The 19,339-nt window shown below is 39.6% G+C and overlaps 1 protein-coding gene across 1 annotated transcript in view; it reads right to left on the bottom strand.

The window, feature by feature from the left end:
• Ank2 (ankyrin 2) overlaps nt 1-19,339 on the bottom strand; it is a 227,539-nt gene that overhangs the window by 138,456 nt on the left and 69,744 nt on the right. The window contains exons 3-4 of the mRNA XM_038310750.2: nt 15,528-15,626; nt 13,018-13,116 (exon numbers count right to left, since the gene is read on the bottom strand). Of these exons, the coding sequence (XP_038166678.1) occupies nt 13,018-13,116; nt 15,528-15,626 (198 nt within the window). The remainder of the gene's footprint in view (nt 1-13,017; nt 13,117-15,527; nt 15,627-19,339) is intronic.

Consider the following 19,339-nt stretch of genomic DNA (forward strand, 5'->3'; position numbering starts at 1 on the left):
CATATATAGTGAATGTTTTTTATCTGTCCTGACAATGCTTCCCTCAAGAACCAAGAAAGACCACCTAACAAAAGTCCAATACCAGCCATGAAAAGCCCTCTTTTGAGTTGCTGGTCCTAGCTGTCCAAGAGACTCCCAGAACATTAGAGGTTATTGCTATTGTTCTTGGTTTCTCTACAGAGATGGAAGGAAGCACCTACTGCTGAAGGTACCATACACTTTAGACATAGGGTCCCAAGGCCCCCAAGCTGGAACTGACCTGAAAACCTCATCTCTGAGGACTAGCTATCGTGGCACCAGAAGGAGCCATGCAAGCTTCCAAAAGAGCAAGGCAATAATCGGTTCTGTCAGCTATGATGACAATGAGCCACAGCAACAACCCGCGTGGCATGATAACCTTAAGGGTGCAGTGGAGGCATTTATACCCTGACAGAAGCCAACAGCTTTCTAAACAGACTCACGACCCACTTGATAGGAGAGCAATCATGCCTGGTACTTGAAACCTAGCCAGCTACCCAGAGTTAGCAAAGTCATGGATCTTGGTTGAGAATCTACAACCACCACTTTACTAAACTAGCATAATGCCTAACTACCTTCTAAATATTATCTAAATATATCCACAGTTAAGGATAATCCTTATGCCTCAGCAAGGAAATTTCTCTTTGCAACAGTTGGAGACCATTACAGAAAATCACAGTCAATCAAAATGCAGAGTTGTGGAGCCCAGTCACATGATCTGCGACACAATTCCTCCGCCTAAGGCTGGGAGGAGAAGGGTGGAAAGATTGTAAAAGCCAGAGGATCAGGGAGTTGGCTGAGAGATTGTGTCTCCTAGGAATGTCAGAGCCACACTCACGAATTCTCACCAACATGGCTGCTACCACACACAAGTGGATAGGGGCTACACCAATAGAAATGCTAATGGTGGGAGAAAGGAAGGCTCACCAGGCCTCAACCCGCCGGGCACAAAGTGGGAAATACATTTTTGTCTGGAAGTGGAGAACACAAAATTCAGTAACAGGTTTGTTTCCATTGCTTTTTGACATATATAATACTAATTTTTATTTAAGTTGTCAGTGATATGTTAAGCTTGGGCAGAGATGCTTTAATAGATAAAGACGGAGATAAAGACAGACCGCTACCAAGCCTGAGTTCTGTCCTTAGGACCCACACACTCTCGGGAGAAGACTGACACCTGCACCTTACATCCTTCTCTGACCTCCAAGAAAGCACATGCCCATGCTCTCACAGCCCCACCTCCCCATGCACACACACACACTCACATGTACACACACAGCCTGAGTATACTTCTTTAAAGAAATGTTATATTCATCTTGGAGTAAATCCCTCTCATGACCTCACATTTATCTTTATAAGATAAGTACATGGTTAAATTCCTTTACAATGTGTATAGAACAAATACTTTTAAAGATATAAACTAGAATTATATCTTGCAGATGTTGAACCTGAGAAATGATGAGAGGAGCAATGAAAATGTCTGTGTGTGAGAAGCAAACAATTTTAATGAAGTCACTAAATATGAGTATTGAAACTGGGTGGCCATTTATCCGCTGGCACATTTTCTGGATTTCCAGATGAAAAGTATAGATTATAAGATCCAGGGGGTTCTGTTGTTGTTGGTTTGGTTTTGGGTTTTTGCTTCATTTTGCTTTTCCTTTTCTTTTTTTCCTTCTTTTTTTTAAGTGTGCAATGTACTCTGCCTAGCATTGTAGCAAGAGCTTTAAAACATCTGGTTTTATACAACATCCTATAGTAACCTGTTTTATATATATGTGTGTGTGTGTGTGTGTGTGTGTGTGTGTGTGTTTGTGTGTGTATGTATATATATATACATATATATATAAACAATCATCCATAGTAACCTATGAAAGAGAATGTGTTACATTCAAAGAGCAAAATATTGAGTGCTCTACATATGCAATGAGAAATTTAAGTCAATAGCAACCACAGTAGGGTACTTTAATTTCCCCTACTAGAGCAAAAGCCCATTAGCCTGAAGTTCTCATCTTGAATTAAGTCACTGTGCTAATTTAATTAGTTATTATTATTTTATTTTGAAGTTGATGAAATGGGCATCAAAAATTTAACGTCAAAGATTAAATAGTCAGGGGCTGGAGAGGTGGCTCAGAGGTTAAGAGCACTGCCTGCTCTTCCAAAGGTCCTGAGTTCAATTCCCAGCAACCACATGATGGCTCACAACCATCTGTAATGAGGTCTGGTGCCCTCTTCTGGCCTGTAGACATGCACACAGACAGAATATTGTATACATAATAAATAAATAAATATTTTTTTAAAAGATTAAATAGTCAAAAGAAGCTATGGTCCTTTTTCTTCTTTCATCCATTACACACACACACACACACACACACACACACATACACACACATACACACACATACACACACATACACACATACACACATACACACACATACACACATACACACATACACACACATACACACATACACACATACACACACATACACACACATACACACATACATACACACATACACACACATACACACACATACACACACATACACAGAGAGATAAACACAATTGCTTTTAATGAGTAACTGTTAAATGTGTTTCCTTTCATTTCAGAAAATAAAATGGTGGTCCAAGTCTCTAAAGGCAGACCCAGCATAAAGCCACTGCAGTATTCATGGAGAACAGCTCACAGACAGACTCATTTCTTATGGAGTTGTAAACTACAGACAGTAGCTAGGGCTTTGTCAGGAAATATAGCTGGTAACAATGTCATTTTTCCCTCTGAGATATATCCAGAAAGTCTGAATCTTCAGTCAAATAAAATTATTGCTTCCTCCAACAATGTCAATCATTTTGTCACTTAACGATGGCTATCAACCTGAGCGAGTACTTGCAAATCAAAATTTACAATATGTGGTCTCACACATGCAGACACACAAACACACTGGGGATTCAAAAGTATCTTTGAGTTTTTCAAAATAAAAATTCCCATTTTATTTGCATAATATTTGCTGTATGTTTATTTTCTGAGTCACATAAAAAGTGGCAGAACCATAGGTATATTCTTATCCTGCGTCTGTTATTAAAAAGCTTGGGAAGGCTAGGACTGTGGTGCAGGGGTAGAGGCACCACATGTGTCTAACATGTGTGAGGCCCAAGATTCATCTCTGTTTGATGAGCCAAAAATCAGACAAGAAATCATTTTTGAATATTACCAAGGTCCCATTTTATGTCGTTTTCCATGTGTTAGAATACCTGAGGTTATTATTATAAATTGGTTCAGCAATGTTTGAGAAACACTGTAGTTTAAGGCAAGGAACCTTAGTACAAAGCCTTTTCCAGAATAAGTATTGGGACTGGAATATGTGACCCGTTCAATTAGGTTGTGCCATCAGAAGCACGGAGACCGAGAAGGGCGCCAACTCCAGTGGATACACTACTTCACAACTGTTTGACCTGTTTTACTTTACAGCTTGTCACAGACAGACCCTTCAAGTGATGTATATGTTCAATAAAAATAATCCAAAAACTCTGGGGCTGGAGAGATAGCTCAGTGATTCACAGCACAGCCTGCTCATTTAAAAGACCCAGGACAGATTCCTAGTGCCCACATGACAGCCCACTGCTGACGTGGGACTCCTCTCTGTATGCTGTGAATACCACTAGTGAATAAAGAAACTGCCTTGGCCTATTGATAGGGCAGAACTTAGATAGGCGGGGAAAATTAAACTGAATGCTGGGAGAAAGGGGGCAGAGTCAGGGAGAAACCATGTAGCCCCACCAGAGACAGAAACTGGGAACTTTACCCAGTAAGCCACAGGGACATGGTGATACACAGATTATTAGAAATGGGTTAAATTAAGATATAAGTGTTAGCCAATAAGAAGCTAGAACTAATGGGCCAAGCAGTGATTTAAATAATATAGATTCTGTGTGATTATTTCAGGGCTGAGCAGCTGAGAACCAACAAGCGACTCCTGCAACACACAACCATTTGCAACAACAGTTCCAGGCAATCTGATGCCTCTTCTGGCCTCCATGGGCACTGCACTCACACAGTATGCAAACATACATGCAGGCAAACCATACACATACATTAAAGGAAAACCTAAAATAATTTTTAAAAAGTCCAAAAACTTGTATAAAGAGCACACAAACCTAGTCATGTACTTATATTTTGTATCCTTTGGGTTATTTATTTATAATTTACAACTTGACGTATATTAATAAGGGAATTAAGCCTCCTTAAAGTACTTTATACATACACATAATAAATACACATGTACACACTACACACACACACACATACACACACACATACACACATTTACTTAAAATAAGGGCATAAAGGGTATACTTCCACAAATTTACTTTTAAATGTGTCAAACTGATAAACTGGCCAGAATGATGGAAACACAATAGCTAAAGAACTGGAACGCGTCAATCACAAAAGACAAGAATTGTGATTGACGGGTAAGCTGACACACTTCTAAAAAAAGAGAACGTGTTGATTCCATGCGAAGGATGGAGAACACACAGAAGCTAACACACTTAGGTATAGTAAGTGCCCCAGACTACTCCCTAATTCACATGTGAAGAGAAGATCTTTGGCTGGTGAGGCAGATAAATTCCCTTCCAGGCAATGAGCTCAGATCAGCTCCTTAGGATAACTGCAGAGTGTGCTGCAGCCATCCAGAGACAGGCTGCCCATTCCAAAGAGGCAGTACTTACGACATCCTGTAAATAAAGTGCCTTATTTACTTTAAAAACAAATCTGATATAGAGAATTTTCAATCCCAAAGTAAGAGCCACAGCTTGGGTCCCAAAGCCCTCACCTCTTACGTTCATCCATGAAAGGACATATTTACACATAACTTACATCGTATCTTTTCATTGAAAGTCAGAATTTTAAGTCAAACAAAAATCTATTTTGATTGCCTTACTACTAACCAAGGAGATCCAAGAGGAGACTCCTAATGGACACTTAAAACAGGACATACAGAAAAATAATTAATAGTGGTCAACTTAGACAATAGCGGTCTTTCCCGAAGGACCAGATGAGGACCCTAGAAAACTGGTAGGCAACTCTAGTTATGACAAACCAGCTTCAGGACTTCCTGCCAAGGGAACATACAGTGTAGTCAGTCTTTCTCCTAGAGAAGTTTTTAACTTTATGGTTCTTATACTCCTACACATATTCTTGCATCTCATGCATCTAATTATAACAGACTGAATTCAAGGTAAAATAGGCTTCCAAGAAAAGCACGCCCCATTCCTGAAAGAAAGGAACGGAAAGGATAACATGAAGATAAAAGATGGGCCCCTGTCTCCCAGAATCAGGCTGCTGCTGCTTGGCTCAGCCCCCTCTTTTTCTGAAGAGTGTTCCTGAATTCTTTCTTTGAGAAGCACCAAAAGAAACACACACACATACACACACACACACACACACATGCATCAACAATGCCCCTAAGGTGAAAAACCAGATTAAACTATTGATTGCCCATAGCACTGCCTGGTGTACCAATGCCAAAATATAGCTGTTCCCAAATACAACCCCCCAACACACAATCTATTTAGATATAATTTCTGTAACATACCATCTAAGACAATAGTTGTTAAAGCCAATGAGATGATAATTATTATGCTTTCAAATGATGATGCCTGCATGGGGCCAGTTGTTCACAAGCCCCTACCATTGCTTTTGGGCAGGATTTTTTATCATGGATTATATGAATTCCATGAACACCAGTTCTCCTAAGGGATGACTCTGTTTCAATGTAAGTACTTTTACGAAGTCTATAATTGGAATTTGATCTGTCAATAAATAATGCTTCCCTGCTCCAGTGGCATAAACCATGCATGTAGACTCTTGGGGGAAACAAAACATCATTTTCAGAGACTGTGGCAGAACCCTGCAGCACAACCGCAAACAGATTCTGCCAAAGAAACACAGGGAGACAATAAAAAATGACTGTCAGAGATTTACACCATGAGTAATTTTCTTAATAAAACTGAAAAATTGTGAATATTAGTAATGAAACAGTTATCAGAAAATGCTTGCTTGTCACATAATGTATGGTAATGGGGTTAAGAATTGAAATATATTTAGAAAATCTCAAGAGAGTAATCTGGGCTAATAGTTGAGAGACAGAAAAAAAAAGGGAAAAAAGGATTTTCCTCCATAAGGAACCTTCGATTTACATCTCAGCTGTGCACTCACTCATATGGAAGAAACAAGAGGTGTCTTCATTCCCATCACTGGACATAAGCAGTTTGGCTCCTCACATACGAGGATCAAAAACTCTATGTGACCAAATCACAGAACAACCATAGGCAAGAAAACGGGGGCAGCCACAGAGGAAATAAGGGGAAGAGCAGGAGAAGGGAGACGCACGAGAGGGCCATGGGGTGAACATGAGTAAAGGCGCAAGACAAAATTGTGTGTGAGGATGTCATAAGGAAACCCATTATGTTGTGTGATAATCGATAAGGTCATGATAACTTTTAACAAAAACATGGGTTTGATAAAGTGATAGAAAATTTAAAAATCAGTTATTAAAGATAACGGGGCTGGAGAGATGGCTCAGTGGTTAAGAGTACTGACTGTTCTTCCAGAGGACCCGGGTTCAATTCCCAGCACCCACATGGCAGCTCACAACTGTCTGAAGATCCACTTGCTATGGGATCTGACACCTTCACACCAATGCGCATAAAATAAAGTTAAATAAACCATAAAAATATAAAAAAGATAACAAAATAAAGAGCTAACATCTTTTTGAATCTGTTGGTTTAACTACCAAGAGTTAATTGATAAGGGTGCTAGAGAGATGGTCCATTGGGCAGAGAATTTGCTATGCATGAAAATGAGGACTGGGGTTCAAGTCCTCTATAGCCATGTAGAAAGCTAGGTATAACAATACACCTATGTATATATACATACACTTATGTCCCCAGTTCTGGAGGGGCTGGGGACAGAAGGATCATTAGGACTACCTAGCTGCCAGCTGGGTTTAATAAGAGACTCTCTCTCAAGGGAATGGAGTAGAAAATGACAGAGAAGGATACCTAATGCTCTCAGAGGCTCTATCTTCCACATGTGTGTTAGTTCCCACACCCACATGCATGACACACATGTATATATACCAACACACACACACACACACACACACACACACACACACACACACACACACTCTTAACCAGACAGACAGAGAACAAACGTAAACTAACAGAAAACAGTTAATAATAAAACAGGACAGTATGCTGTACTTCAGTGGTGCTGGGCACCTGGTGCAAACACTGTGCTCAGATCTCTCTGCCTGTTTGTACCAAGTGCTTTTTCAGAAGCTTTGTGCCCCACGTTTCGAAGCTGTTACCCCATGGAAAGTTCCACACTCCTGATTACTGAAAGAAAAAAAAATAAACTTCGACAGAGCTTTGTCCATCCTACCCCAGAGAAGAACAATCTTTCAACTCCAAAAGAACAATTAGTAAAAAAAATTACAGATGGCGTTATCCACCGCTCAAAGCCAATGATTATCTCTTTTCAATAATGGAGATAGATAACATGATCTGCCTAATAATTACATCTGCAGATGATATTTATTCTGTATTTTCTGTGAGTCAGGAATCTGCATCTATCTCATGTTTGCAGAAACTCTATGTAGCAAATATTGCTATGGATTAGAGGTAAGATACAGAGCCACTGAGCGCTTAGGAAACAGGCTTAACCTCCCATAATACAAGCAGGTGAAACCACGTTTCTCAGCTGCTGGACCACAGGCACTTACAGAAGCCTCCGTCTCTGGTGCCACACCTCTGGAATTTGCCTTGCCATTGTTTATCTCCCCTCGGTGCTGCCTTTCTTTTGCTAGTCTCTGAAAAGAGCAACCTGCCCACTTTGACAGTGTTGTTGTGTATGTGTTGGGATAACTTAGGCTACTTGTCTTTATTGGTGTCTGGTCCTTTTTTTCTGAAAACACAAACTTTTAAAGATTATATATATATATATATATGTATATATACATATATATATACATATATATATATATTAGCATATATAAAAATATATCTTAACAGATATATGGATTGTGTGGTATGTACAAGTCAGCTAAAGATAATTTTCTGTTTTATGTTTGAGCAGGTAAAAGGCATCTGTCAACTTTACTTGGACTGTATAACCAAACCTCTTTCTGTGCCATATGAAAAGATTACATATAATAATAAGTCATGATGATTCTGTAGCCATCAAGATTTATCCAGTCTCAGAGCTATTCCCATAGTAGAGGTATCATCATATATGTCACCTGTCTTGTAATCTTTCTTAATTTATTTTTTCATGTCTGCAGCCAAATATTTTAGGTGGTGTCCCCCAATCAAATCTGATCTTCATAATTTTAAAGAGAACCATAACTTTTTGTTTCCTGTGGAAACAAGGGCACAACCTCTCCCCCAATGCAGCATACTTTTCAACTTCCATTTTAAAGTTAAGACATTCTTAAATATATAGGTTGGATTAATTGAGCAGTTTCATAATCCAAGATCTCTCAGTAACTATTGTTTTTCTACATTCGCATTTAAAAAATTCAAATTCAACAAAGCACTATATAGGATCCAGATGCCCTGTGTATTTCCCATCTTTGCATGACAATTTTTTTAATATTACTTTACTCTTTCTACACCCATTTTCTTTTCTTTCTTCAGTATCTAAGCACATTGTAAAACATATTCTACCTTTTTAGAGGTTTTCTCTGTCTGGACCTGGTTTTACTAAGTGCCTGCAGCATTCTCTGACTGCATGGAAAAAATCTTAAAATGTCACATCAGCTGCTGTGCAGCTCAGCTTAGTGAATGGCACTGGCACATGGCATTGGCAGCTGACTCCAGCTCACATGCCATGACTGGTAGCCCTACCTCTGTATGCCATCTAACACCAGCCCTACTGATAGGCTGAAGATCTAGAAATCCACATCTGGCTCCTTTTCCAGAGCTTTTCTTTGCTTTCTTGGACCCTATGTTTGGATATTCAAGCCCCACATTGGGTGCATATGTAGTTGAATTTTTCTTTAGGCCACCAACTCACTTCCAAATAATGACATGAGACTTATTTTTATTATGAAAGCTCAGCCTATAGCTTAGGCTTATTCCTAACTAGCTCCTATAACTTAAATTAACCTGTTTTTACTAATCTGCATTCTATCATTTGGTGTTATCTCTCTTCCTCTTACACCTCCTATTTCTTCTCCTATTTCCATGTCTCTTGGTGTCTCCTGTGCATTTAGATTCCTTCCCTCCCCATAAATTCCACCTATACCTCCTGCCTAGCTATTGACCATTCATTCAGGTTTTCATTACACCCATCACAGCAATACGCCTTCACATGAGGTACTAATATCCCACAACACACATCTGTACAATTCAGTTTTACAAAAAGAACCTGTAAACTATTTCAGTTCAAACTCCCGTCTTTGATATCTCATCATCCCCAGAAAATGAAGAGGTTATTCACACACCATATCCTCACACATGAAGAAGCCCTTGCTTCCTTCAGGAAGAAGCATGCTTCTCAGTTTAGCCAACCTGTCCTCTACCCATGATGTTCCCACATAGTAATGATCGGTCTACTAACCACATACTTCTTCTTGACTATAAATTCTCACTTGCCAACTGATTTGTTCAGAGTCAAGACTTTTCTCTCTTGCATTGTATAACCGTATTACAGCAATCTCCAAGAGTCTGATTTACCACCCGTTATTATAATATGCATGGAGGTGTCATACAAGCCTCAGTTTACATGATTATGCAGAAAATCCTACAAATGCATACTTCTCCATAACTTATGAGCTCTAACAAGTTTGCCAAATATTGATTGTTTGGAGTTTTTTCCCCTTCATATTTCAAAAGTAATTTTATTAACCTACTTTCAAATAATTCAGGTAATTTCAGACTGCTCTTCATTTCTGTATTTTGAATTTAAGTTTTTAGAAAAATTTAGAATATATATATATATATATATATATATATATATATATATATATAATTTAGAATTTGTGCTGTGAATCTGGCATCCCTACATCTTTTTCACGGCTCTTAAAAGGAAGTGGTGGTTCTATTTCCCTGAGTATGTTCCCCTCACCCTGGCCCTGTTAATCTAACACCAAAAGTTAGATACATAAGTCTATGTCAAGAGTAAGTAAGATAGCAATGAAGAAAATAAAAAGTGATGGAGGGTTCATATCGGAATCCATGACTTTAAATCTGTATCTTTTCAAATTTTCTAAGACACATCAGCAAGATAGTTAACTTGCCTGTATAAACATCTATTTTTAAATCAATCATAAAGTCTTAGTCAACTGATAATGGTGGCTAACTAGATTCAATAATACCATCAGCCTCACTAAATGACTGAGGTATTTAGAAAAGCAATTATAAGCAGGACGGTAGTGGTGCATGCTTTTAATCCCAGTACTCGGGGAAGCAGAGACAGGAGGACCTCTGGGAGTTCAAGGCCAGCCTGGTCTACAGAGTGAGTTCCAGGACAGTTAGAGATGCACAGAGAAACCCTGTCTCAGGGAAAAAAAGAAGAAAGAAAAAGAAGGAAGGGAGGGAGGGAGGGAGGGAGGGAGGGAAAAGAAAGAAAGAAAGAAAGAAAGAAAGAAAGAAAGAAAGAAAGAAAGAAAAGCTAAATTTGATTAAGCGTTCCCTCTCATAAGTTTTCTCACAATATATAAAAACCATTTGGAACTGTTTGTCAGGATTCCCTGCTGTGTGACTCTTACAATGAATTAACAATGTGCTATACAAATAAGGATTATTTTAATCTTGTAATGATGCCATCACCCTTCCTTTAAGGCCCGTTATAAGCTGATATGATTAGGACCACAAGGAAAAGCTTCAGTGACTCTGAAAACAAATAAATGGTGAAACGGTTTTAGCTTGTTATCCTTGAGCTGTCTCCAAAGCACATCGAGTACCATGTGATAGCTAATATCATAGCTTCTAACAAGCATTTACTTTGCAACATTTGCCACATGTCAACTTCTATCACATCACTAAGTTCAAAGAATCATTTGGAAAAATACAACCCTGTTCTTTTTGTAGACTGAAATCTCCGCATTGCAGGTTAGTGGTCTATCATTCTAAATGAAAGCCCTGGTGCCCGTTCAAACATAATTTGCTTTCAGCACCATGTCTTCTATGTTTACTACTGTTTGAGACATAGTCTGGGGTACATGACACACCGGGCTTCTCTAGTGCCCTCTGTAGCAAGCGTGGTTCCCAGACTGGCAGCACCCACATCATCTGAGAACTTTCTACTACAGAGAACCAGAAACATAATTTAGCAAGCAAGCTCTGCGGGTGACCACAATTTAGGTGAATGTTTGAGAACTCCTGCTCTTGAGTAATCTTGAGGATGCCATTTTGCTATAAACAAAAACATCTGTTTTGCAGGGCTAGGGAAAGAGCCCATAGCCAACGGCCTGCAAGACAACTGCTCTGTCACTAAAGGGACCTTCTGGCTCACACCCGAAAGTTGTTATTGAAGAAACGTAATTTAGTAGCATCCTGTGATCCCAAGCCGAAGATGCTGTTGTACTGAATGGAGCCTACCAATGTTTCTTACAATGCTACCAATCTTTAAAATAAAAAAAAAATTATTAAAGGTTTATACTAAAGTATGTTGCAATTACTAATAAATCACTAATACAAATTTAGCTGAAAGTTTGAGTTGCAACCAAAACTGGAAGTGATTAATTAAAACTTCATATCATTACACAGTCAAAAATGGATGTTTCATCTGTCATAAATAGACTTACTAATCAGTGTAATCAAATTGAAAGAAAACTAAGCTGATTCCATCATTTATTTTTAGTATTTCCTGGTCTGGAATGTGTGTCATCTACATAGTCATATGTCTGTAGATACGATGAAAAATGAAACAAACAGCACAGGGAGCAGATTCTGCTCACAAAGGCAAGCAAGCAGGGATGTTCCAGGGAATGGATCAAAGTGAGCTGCGGATATCGCCTATACTAGAGTCTGTGTGATTAGCATGTTAAAAGGAAAGCCTGAGTAAATAGAAAGATGTTTTTTGTTTGTTTTGTTTCTTAGTGTGGTATCAACCCCAGGGCTTCCCACATGTGGAAGGAAAGAATTTTATTAAAAAACTGCATAGTGCAATTCCTACACAAAGACATCATAGATACCAAGAGTAAAGTAATGGCCAAAATATCATGCATACACACTTTCTACCAAAAGATATAGAAATCAAGCCTATTGTGTGATTTATATTGTTTCTTTTTTCTTAATTTCAATAGAATAATGAACTTTCTTTTTATGATTATATTTATCATGAAACTGTAAGGTTAGAATCTGCCAGTTTCCCTCAGCATTTTAATAAAGCCACAGTTGGGTATGAGATTTAAAAAAAAAAATAAAAGGATAGGGAGTCCTGTACTGTAGTAGACACCTCCGATTGGAATGTTGGGTTTTTGATAAAGTTTTAAATAGGAAAAAGCACCATCACAGAGCAGCACAGGACTTCCATGAATTACATTTCACGTACATCACCGTCACCAGTTCCTCTTCTTAAAGGCCACATTTACTTACTTATTTCTTTGTTTGTTTATTTGTATGTGCATGGGTGTTTTGCCTGTGGAAGGGTGTCGGGTCCCCTGGAACTGTAGTTACAGACAGTTGTGAGCTGCCACATGGGTGCTGGGAATTGAACCTGGGTCCTCTGGAAGAGCAGTCAGTGTTCTTAATTGCTGAGCCATGTCTCCAGCCTCCTACTTCTTCTTTTTGAAGTACATAAGACAACAATGGACTAGCATTTGCCAAGTATTTGGAAATAAGAAATTGAATTACATGATTTCATAGAATATTTCAGTTAAAGTAAGAAAAAAGAGAATTTGAAAGAATACAAACCCATTAAATCAGTATCACGAACCCACACTAAAAACCTCTTCACAGCAGAGAAAATGCAAATGTAACTAATACCTGCGACTGTGCATTGATATTGGCTCCTTCTTTAACTAGAACTTTGACAACTTCCGCTTGTCCGGCCAGTGAGGCAATGTGAAGAGCAGTGTTTCCCTTCTGTTTGGACAAAGCAGAACAGAAAAGCGTTACAGGTTTCCAAACTGGGTAGAAACTAAAATGTACAAGCACTTTCAAGCTTATTCATATTTCAAGTTATTAAAATCTGGGATTTTGCGGAGGCAAAGCATTCACTTTTATCAAGCGCACTTTGTAGAGAACTTTTTAACCCCAAGAAGATGGTAGTAATTTCTTCCAGTATAAAACTGGTGCCGTGTTGGGAATACCAGAGGGTTGAATTTTAACCAAACCACAGTTTGTGGGTATGTGTGCATGTGATATTTCCGGTAGAATTCAAGGAATTTTACAAAGAAAAAAAAAAAGCAGTACTATTACTTAAAAAAAAAAAATACCAACCTAAAATGTTCCTTGGAACATTGCTTATTTAATTGTACAAAAGTAGGAAGGCTGGGGACACAGCTCCGTAGTTAAGAGCATATGCACACACAGATCCCATCACCCTTAGGTGCCTTTCAGCCTCGTGGACCTCCAGCTCCAGGACATTGGATGTCCTGTTATTGTTTCCTCAGGCACCTGCACATACGCGCAGATATGCACAAGATGTGTACACACACACACACACACACACACACACAATTTATAAAACCAATCTTTCAAGAAGGCAATTTGGGGCTCTCAGTGAGTGTAGAAATTTTGCTCAGAGTTAGGTTTCGACCTACAACGACACGTTTTTGCTCAAATCACTTCAGAAATTCAAAAGTAAATTCTTTATCAGCCATAAAATTACTTATGATTTCTACCACTTGCCACATCAAAATTTATGAAACGAGTCAACACTTGTCAAAGAAAATGAAAACGTGGTTAAGAGAAAGAATGAAAATAAGGAAAATTAAAACAGAAAGACAGAATTTTGAACCATAAAGTTCAATTCACTTTCCCTTCTGCTACTAGATCACTGAGAGCCACGATCCACGCAGAAGGGACTCCATCTCCTTCTTTTAAAAATCTCTTTTTCTCCAGAAAATTCTACAGCTCCATTATAGGATTAAAAGTAAATATGAGCTGGGCGGTGCATATCTTTAATCTCAGCATTCTGGAGGCAGAGGCAGGCGGATCTCTTTGAGTTTGAGGCCAACCTGGTGTACAAGAGCTAGTTCCAGGACAGGCTCCTAAAGCTGCAGAGAAACCCTGTCTCGAAAAGCAAAACAACAACAACAACAAAAAAAAATAAGTAAGCCAGAAGTGGGCATGATTGAACACACCTGAAATCTCTGCACTACCGAGGATGAGGCAGGGACACCCAAAGTCCCAGAGCACCTGGGATCCGCAGTTGGAATCTTTGTCTTAAAAAGACAAGAGCTGCAGATTGGTGGTAACACAGCTTCTTGGCAGTGCAAGACCCTGGGTTTGAACCCAAGCACTAAGCCCCGCCCTGCCCCACTGGCAAAAGTGAACAAAAAAGAACAAAAACAAATCAAAAAAAAAAAAAAACAAAAAAAAACAAAAAACCCTAGCCGGGCGGTGGTGACACACACCTTTAATCCCAGCGCTCGGGAGGCAGAGGCAGGTGGATCTCTGTGAGTTCGAGGCCAGCCTGGTCTACAAGAGCTAGTTCCAGGACAGGCTCTAAAAAAGCTGCAGAGAAACCCTGTCTCGAAAAACCAAAAAAAAAAAAAAAAAAAAAAAAAAAAAAAAAAAAAAAAAAAAAAAAAAAAAACCCACACCCTGAGAACATTAAAGAAAAAAGAAGGTAGTGGAGGTGCTAAGAAGAGAATAATCTATAATATTAAAATACCAGTAGACTTAAGAAGGAAAATAGTGGTGGGTTTAATGAATATGTTAGGTTAATATGGACAATTCAAGGGAGACAAATATTTTGACCTATATTAAAATCAACATTTTAATATTCCTAGTAATTGAGTCCTTGACCCCAAAAGACCCAAAAGTTTTCTCACAGTAGAGCAGAAAGGATCTGATATAGTCATATCAAACAGAATGAATACAAGGAAAGACAAATCAGTTTAATGAAGCGTGAAAATTGAGAAGACAGCCATATCAGGTGAGCTTTTATTTGTTTGTTTGTTTCTAATGAATTGACTTTAGGAACACAGGTGCAAGTGTCTACAGAGTATCATGTTGATCAGGCCTCTTTGTGAGACAAAGGAAGAAAGATAGTGCATTAGGAACCAGATCTAGGCTTCCGGACTTCTTGAGTCTCACATCCAAATCCTCAAACAAAATGATCCAAATGCTGCTGGGTAATGAAAAAGGTTTCAGTTATGTTCCTGATTGTTCAATAATCCCCAGAAACCTTGTGAAACACTGAAAAAAGCTATACATCTCTTTCTCTTCAAAACGACACCAATTACTATAAATTAAAAACAAACAAACAAACAAAAAAAGCCTCTTCCTCATTGTTACAAAACAAATTGTACGGGTAGGAGTGGTACCTTAGTGGCAGAATCCACGGAGGACCCTCTTCCCAGCAGCTCCTGCACGAGGCCCACGTGGCCTTCCTTGGCTGCCAGATGGAGAGCATTGAGTCCATTCTGAGAGAAGAACAAGGCAGGCTTAGAAGCAGAGAAATGAAAAGGAGACAGGGTGCCAATCATACACGAACACAATCCAGAACAGACGCACACTCACATCTTCTCTCTACTTCCCTTTTCTTTCTGCTTTGTTTTGTTTGTTTACTTACTTTTTGTGTTAACTAGAGTCTATTCCCGTTCAGAGAGATGAATTTCCAGAGACAGAGGTGCAGTGCTAATGCACATTAGGAACAAGCTTCAGAGAACTTCAACAAGCTTGTACTTCTCTAATTGAGAAGTGTAAAAACGTGGGGCTGGAGAGAGGCCTCTGTAGCAAGGGCACTTGCTGGGAAAGTGTGAGACTCTAAGTTCAGATCCCTCTCCCTCCAGCACACACATCAAAAGCAGGGTGTCAGGACCAAGGATATGATTCAGTGAGTGAGTAAAACTGCTCTTCCCAAGGGCCCAGTTTGGTTTCTAGCACCTACATAGTGGCTCACAGCCATCTGTAACTCCAGTTCTAGGGTTTCCCATGTCCTCTGCTGGCCTCTGTGGGTACCAGGCATACATGTAATGTACAGAAACACATGTAGTGTATAGACATGCATGCAGGTAAAACACCCACATGTTAAAAATAATTATTTAAACATTATATTTTAAAAGCTAGTCATTACTACACACCATCTGGAGCCCAAGTAATCATAGAGGACAGGACAAGGAGATCCCTACACTAGCTGGTAAGGAGCTAGCACCAGGGTCAGTGAGAAACTGTCTCAAAGGAATAAGGCAGAGAGTAGTACAGCGAACACCAGATTTCCTTCTGTGGCCTCTGCAGATACATAAGCAATCACAGGACACACAAATGTGCATATACACCATGCTCACACACATAATGTGCATGCACACACACACACACACACACACACACACAAAGCATTCACACATATATACATATACACACAAAGCATAGAAGTGTTTTCCTAATGAGAAAATAGAGAATGATTCTGTATTATTTACTGCGTTGGCTAAAGTCAAAACTCTGTCCAATTAAAGATATGTTTTTTTCAATAAATGATAGAAAATCCCTTTTACAAAGTGGGTAAAAGCCAAAAGCAAAAGACCATGTGTAAAGCAACAGAACTCTGCAATGATAGTATTATGCTTAAAATAGAGGGAGGGAGTGGGGGTATGGGTGGAAGGGAGGGGAGGGAAGGGGGAGGAGGAGGGGAGGAGATGGAAATTTTTAACAAAAAAAATGAGCAAAAAAAACCTTTAGAACCTAAGCACCTTTTCTTTTTTAATATTTATTTATTTATTTATTATGTATACAATATTCTGTCTGTGTGTGTGTCTGTAGGCCAGAAGAGGGCAGCAGACCTCATTACAGATGGTTGTGAGCCACCATGTAGTTGCCAGGAATTGAACTCAGGACTTTTGGAAAAGCAGGCAATGCTCTTAACCACTGAGCCATCTCTCCAGCCCAAATACCTTTCCTTTTCGTAAAAAAAAAAAAAAAAAAAAAAAAAAAAAAAAAAAAAAAATCCTAGGATCTCTGGTAATCCTGTTAAATCAAGTTTTCACCTACCTAAATCCCTAAAACCTAACTATGTACTACAGCACTGAAAAACGTTACCTGAATTGACCTATAAATTCAATACAGTATTTGTTAAAGCTCCAATGACATTCTTCACAAATAAATCCACATTTATTCAAATCTCCTAAAATTCAAGCAATCACAAAAGACCCAGAATAGCCAAAACTGACCTCAAAATATATAACGGAGTTCAAGCGACCCAAACAGCATGAAATGGATACAGAAAGATACATGGATTCTCAGGACTGAATAGAGAGCCCAGGAATGAATCACGCTTCAGTCGCTGATTTTGGACTACTGAATCAAGAACACAGATTTGGGAAAGTGAGCCTTTTCAAGAAATCAAACAAAAAGATTTAACAATACATAAATGAGTGAAGCAAGTCCCATATATCTCACTCATTAGAAAACAACACAAATTGAAGACTTAAATATAAGACCAGAAACTATAAACCAGTTAGAAAAAATGTGGGGAAATGCTTCGTGGCCTTGAACTGGACAGGAGTTTTTTAGGATTAATCTCTCAAAAGCATAAGCAATGAAATCAAAACTAAAGAATGGGATCAGGTCACACAAAAAACTTCCATAGCAAAGGAAACAACTGATTAAGTGAGAACAAATAAAAACCTAGTAAATAAGAGAAAATGCTTGAAAAACACACATCTGACGGAAGTGACTTCCAAATGCACAGGAACTCAAAGAATTCAGTCATAAGACAAGCAAACATTTTTTAAAAAATGAGCAAGACACCTAAGTAGACATTTCTCAAAAGAGGACAGACAATAGGCAGCATGTATGGGATAAAATAACTATTAGGGAAATGGGAATCAAAACCCTAAGGTATTCAAGTATTCCTATGAGAATAACTGACGGCCCTTATGAAGGAGACAAAATGTCATGTTGGTAAAGATGTAGGAAAACGTGAACTCTTACACATTGCAGCCAGTGTAAAAAATGAAGGTGAACTCCCCCAAAAAAAAAGATATAGTAATCCTCCTGGATATTGGAAGTAGACACGATCGCCAGGCAAAATTGGGAACTTGAGGGTTGGGCAAGACTGGGCCAAGGGAAGATGGGGAGAGAAAAGTGTGAAGGGGAGAACGGGGGGAGCTCGGAGGAATGGGGTGCTTGGGATATAGGAAGGGTGGATATGGGAGCAGGGAAGCATATATCTTAATTTAAGGAGCTACCTGAGGGTTGTCAAGAGACTTGACCCTAGAGGGGTTCCCAGGTTTCCAGGGAGACGCCCCCAGTTAGTTCCTTGGGCAGCTGAGGAGAGGGAGCCTGAAAAGGCCAGTTCCTATAGCCATACTGATGAATTTCTTGCATATCACCATAGAACCTCCACCTGACGATAGATGAAGAAAATGACAGAGCCCCACATTGGAGCACCGGACTGAGCTCCCAAGGTCCTGATGAGGAGCAGAAGGAGAGAGAACATGAGAAAGAAAGTCAGGACCGTGAGGGAACCTCCAGCAGGCGACAGATGGGGAAGGTGACTGAGCCCCACATTGGAGCACTGGACTGAGCTCCCAAGATCCTGATGAGGAGCAGAAGGAGCGAGAACATGAGGGAGAAAGTCAGGAACGAGAGGGGTGTGTTCACTCATGGAGACGGTGGGACAGAACTAATGGGAGATCACCAACTCCAGTTGGAATGGGACTGATGGATCATGCGACCAAACCCGTCTCTCTGAATGTGGCCAACAGCGGGGGCTGACTGAGAAGCAAAGGACAATGGCTCTGGGCTCTGATTCTTCTGCATGGACAGGCTCTGTGGGAGCCTTCTCAGCTTGGTCGATCACCTTCCTGGACCTGGGGGGAGCTGGGAGGACCTTGGTCTTAGCATAGAGTGGGGAACCCTGATGGCTCCTTGGCCTTGAGAGGGAGGGAGGGGAGGTATGGGTGGAGGGGAGGGGAGGGAAGGGGGAGAAGGAGGGGAGGGAAGGGGGAGGAGGAGGGGAGAGAGGGGGGAGGAGGAGGGAAGGAGATGGAAATTTTTAAATATAAAAAAAAATAAACCATGAGAAAAAAAATGGTATGGAGCCTTCAAACAGCTGAAGAACAGAACTATTGCATTACCGAGCAGTGTCACTACTGAGGATAACAGCGGGGGTCAGAACACCACCACTCACAGCAGC

Source organism: Arvicola amphibius, chromosome 14, assembly GCF_903992535.2.
Source record: "Arvicola amphibius chromosome 14, mArvAmp1.2, whole genome shotgun sequence".
Taxonomy (NCBI): Eukaryota; Metazoa; Chordata; class Mammalia; order Rodentia; family Cricetidae; genus Arvicola; species Arvicola amphibius.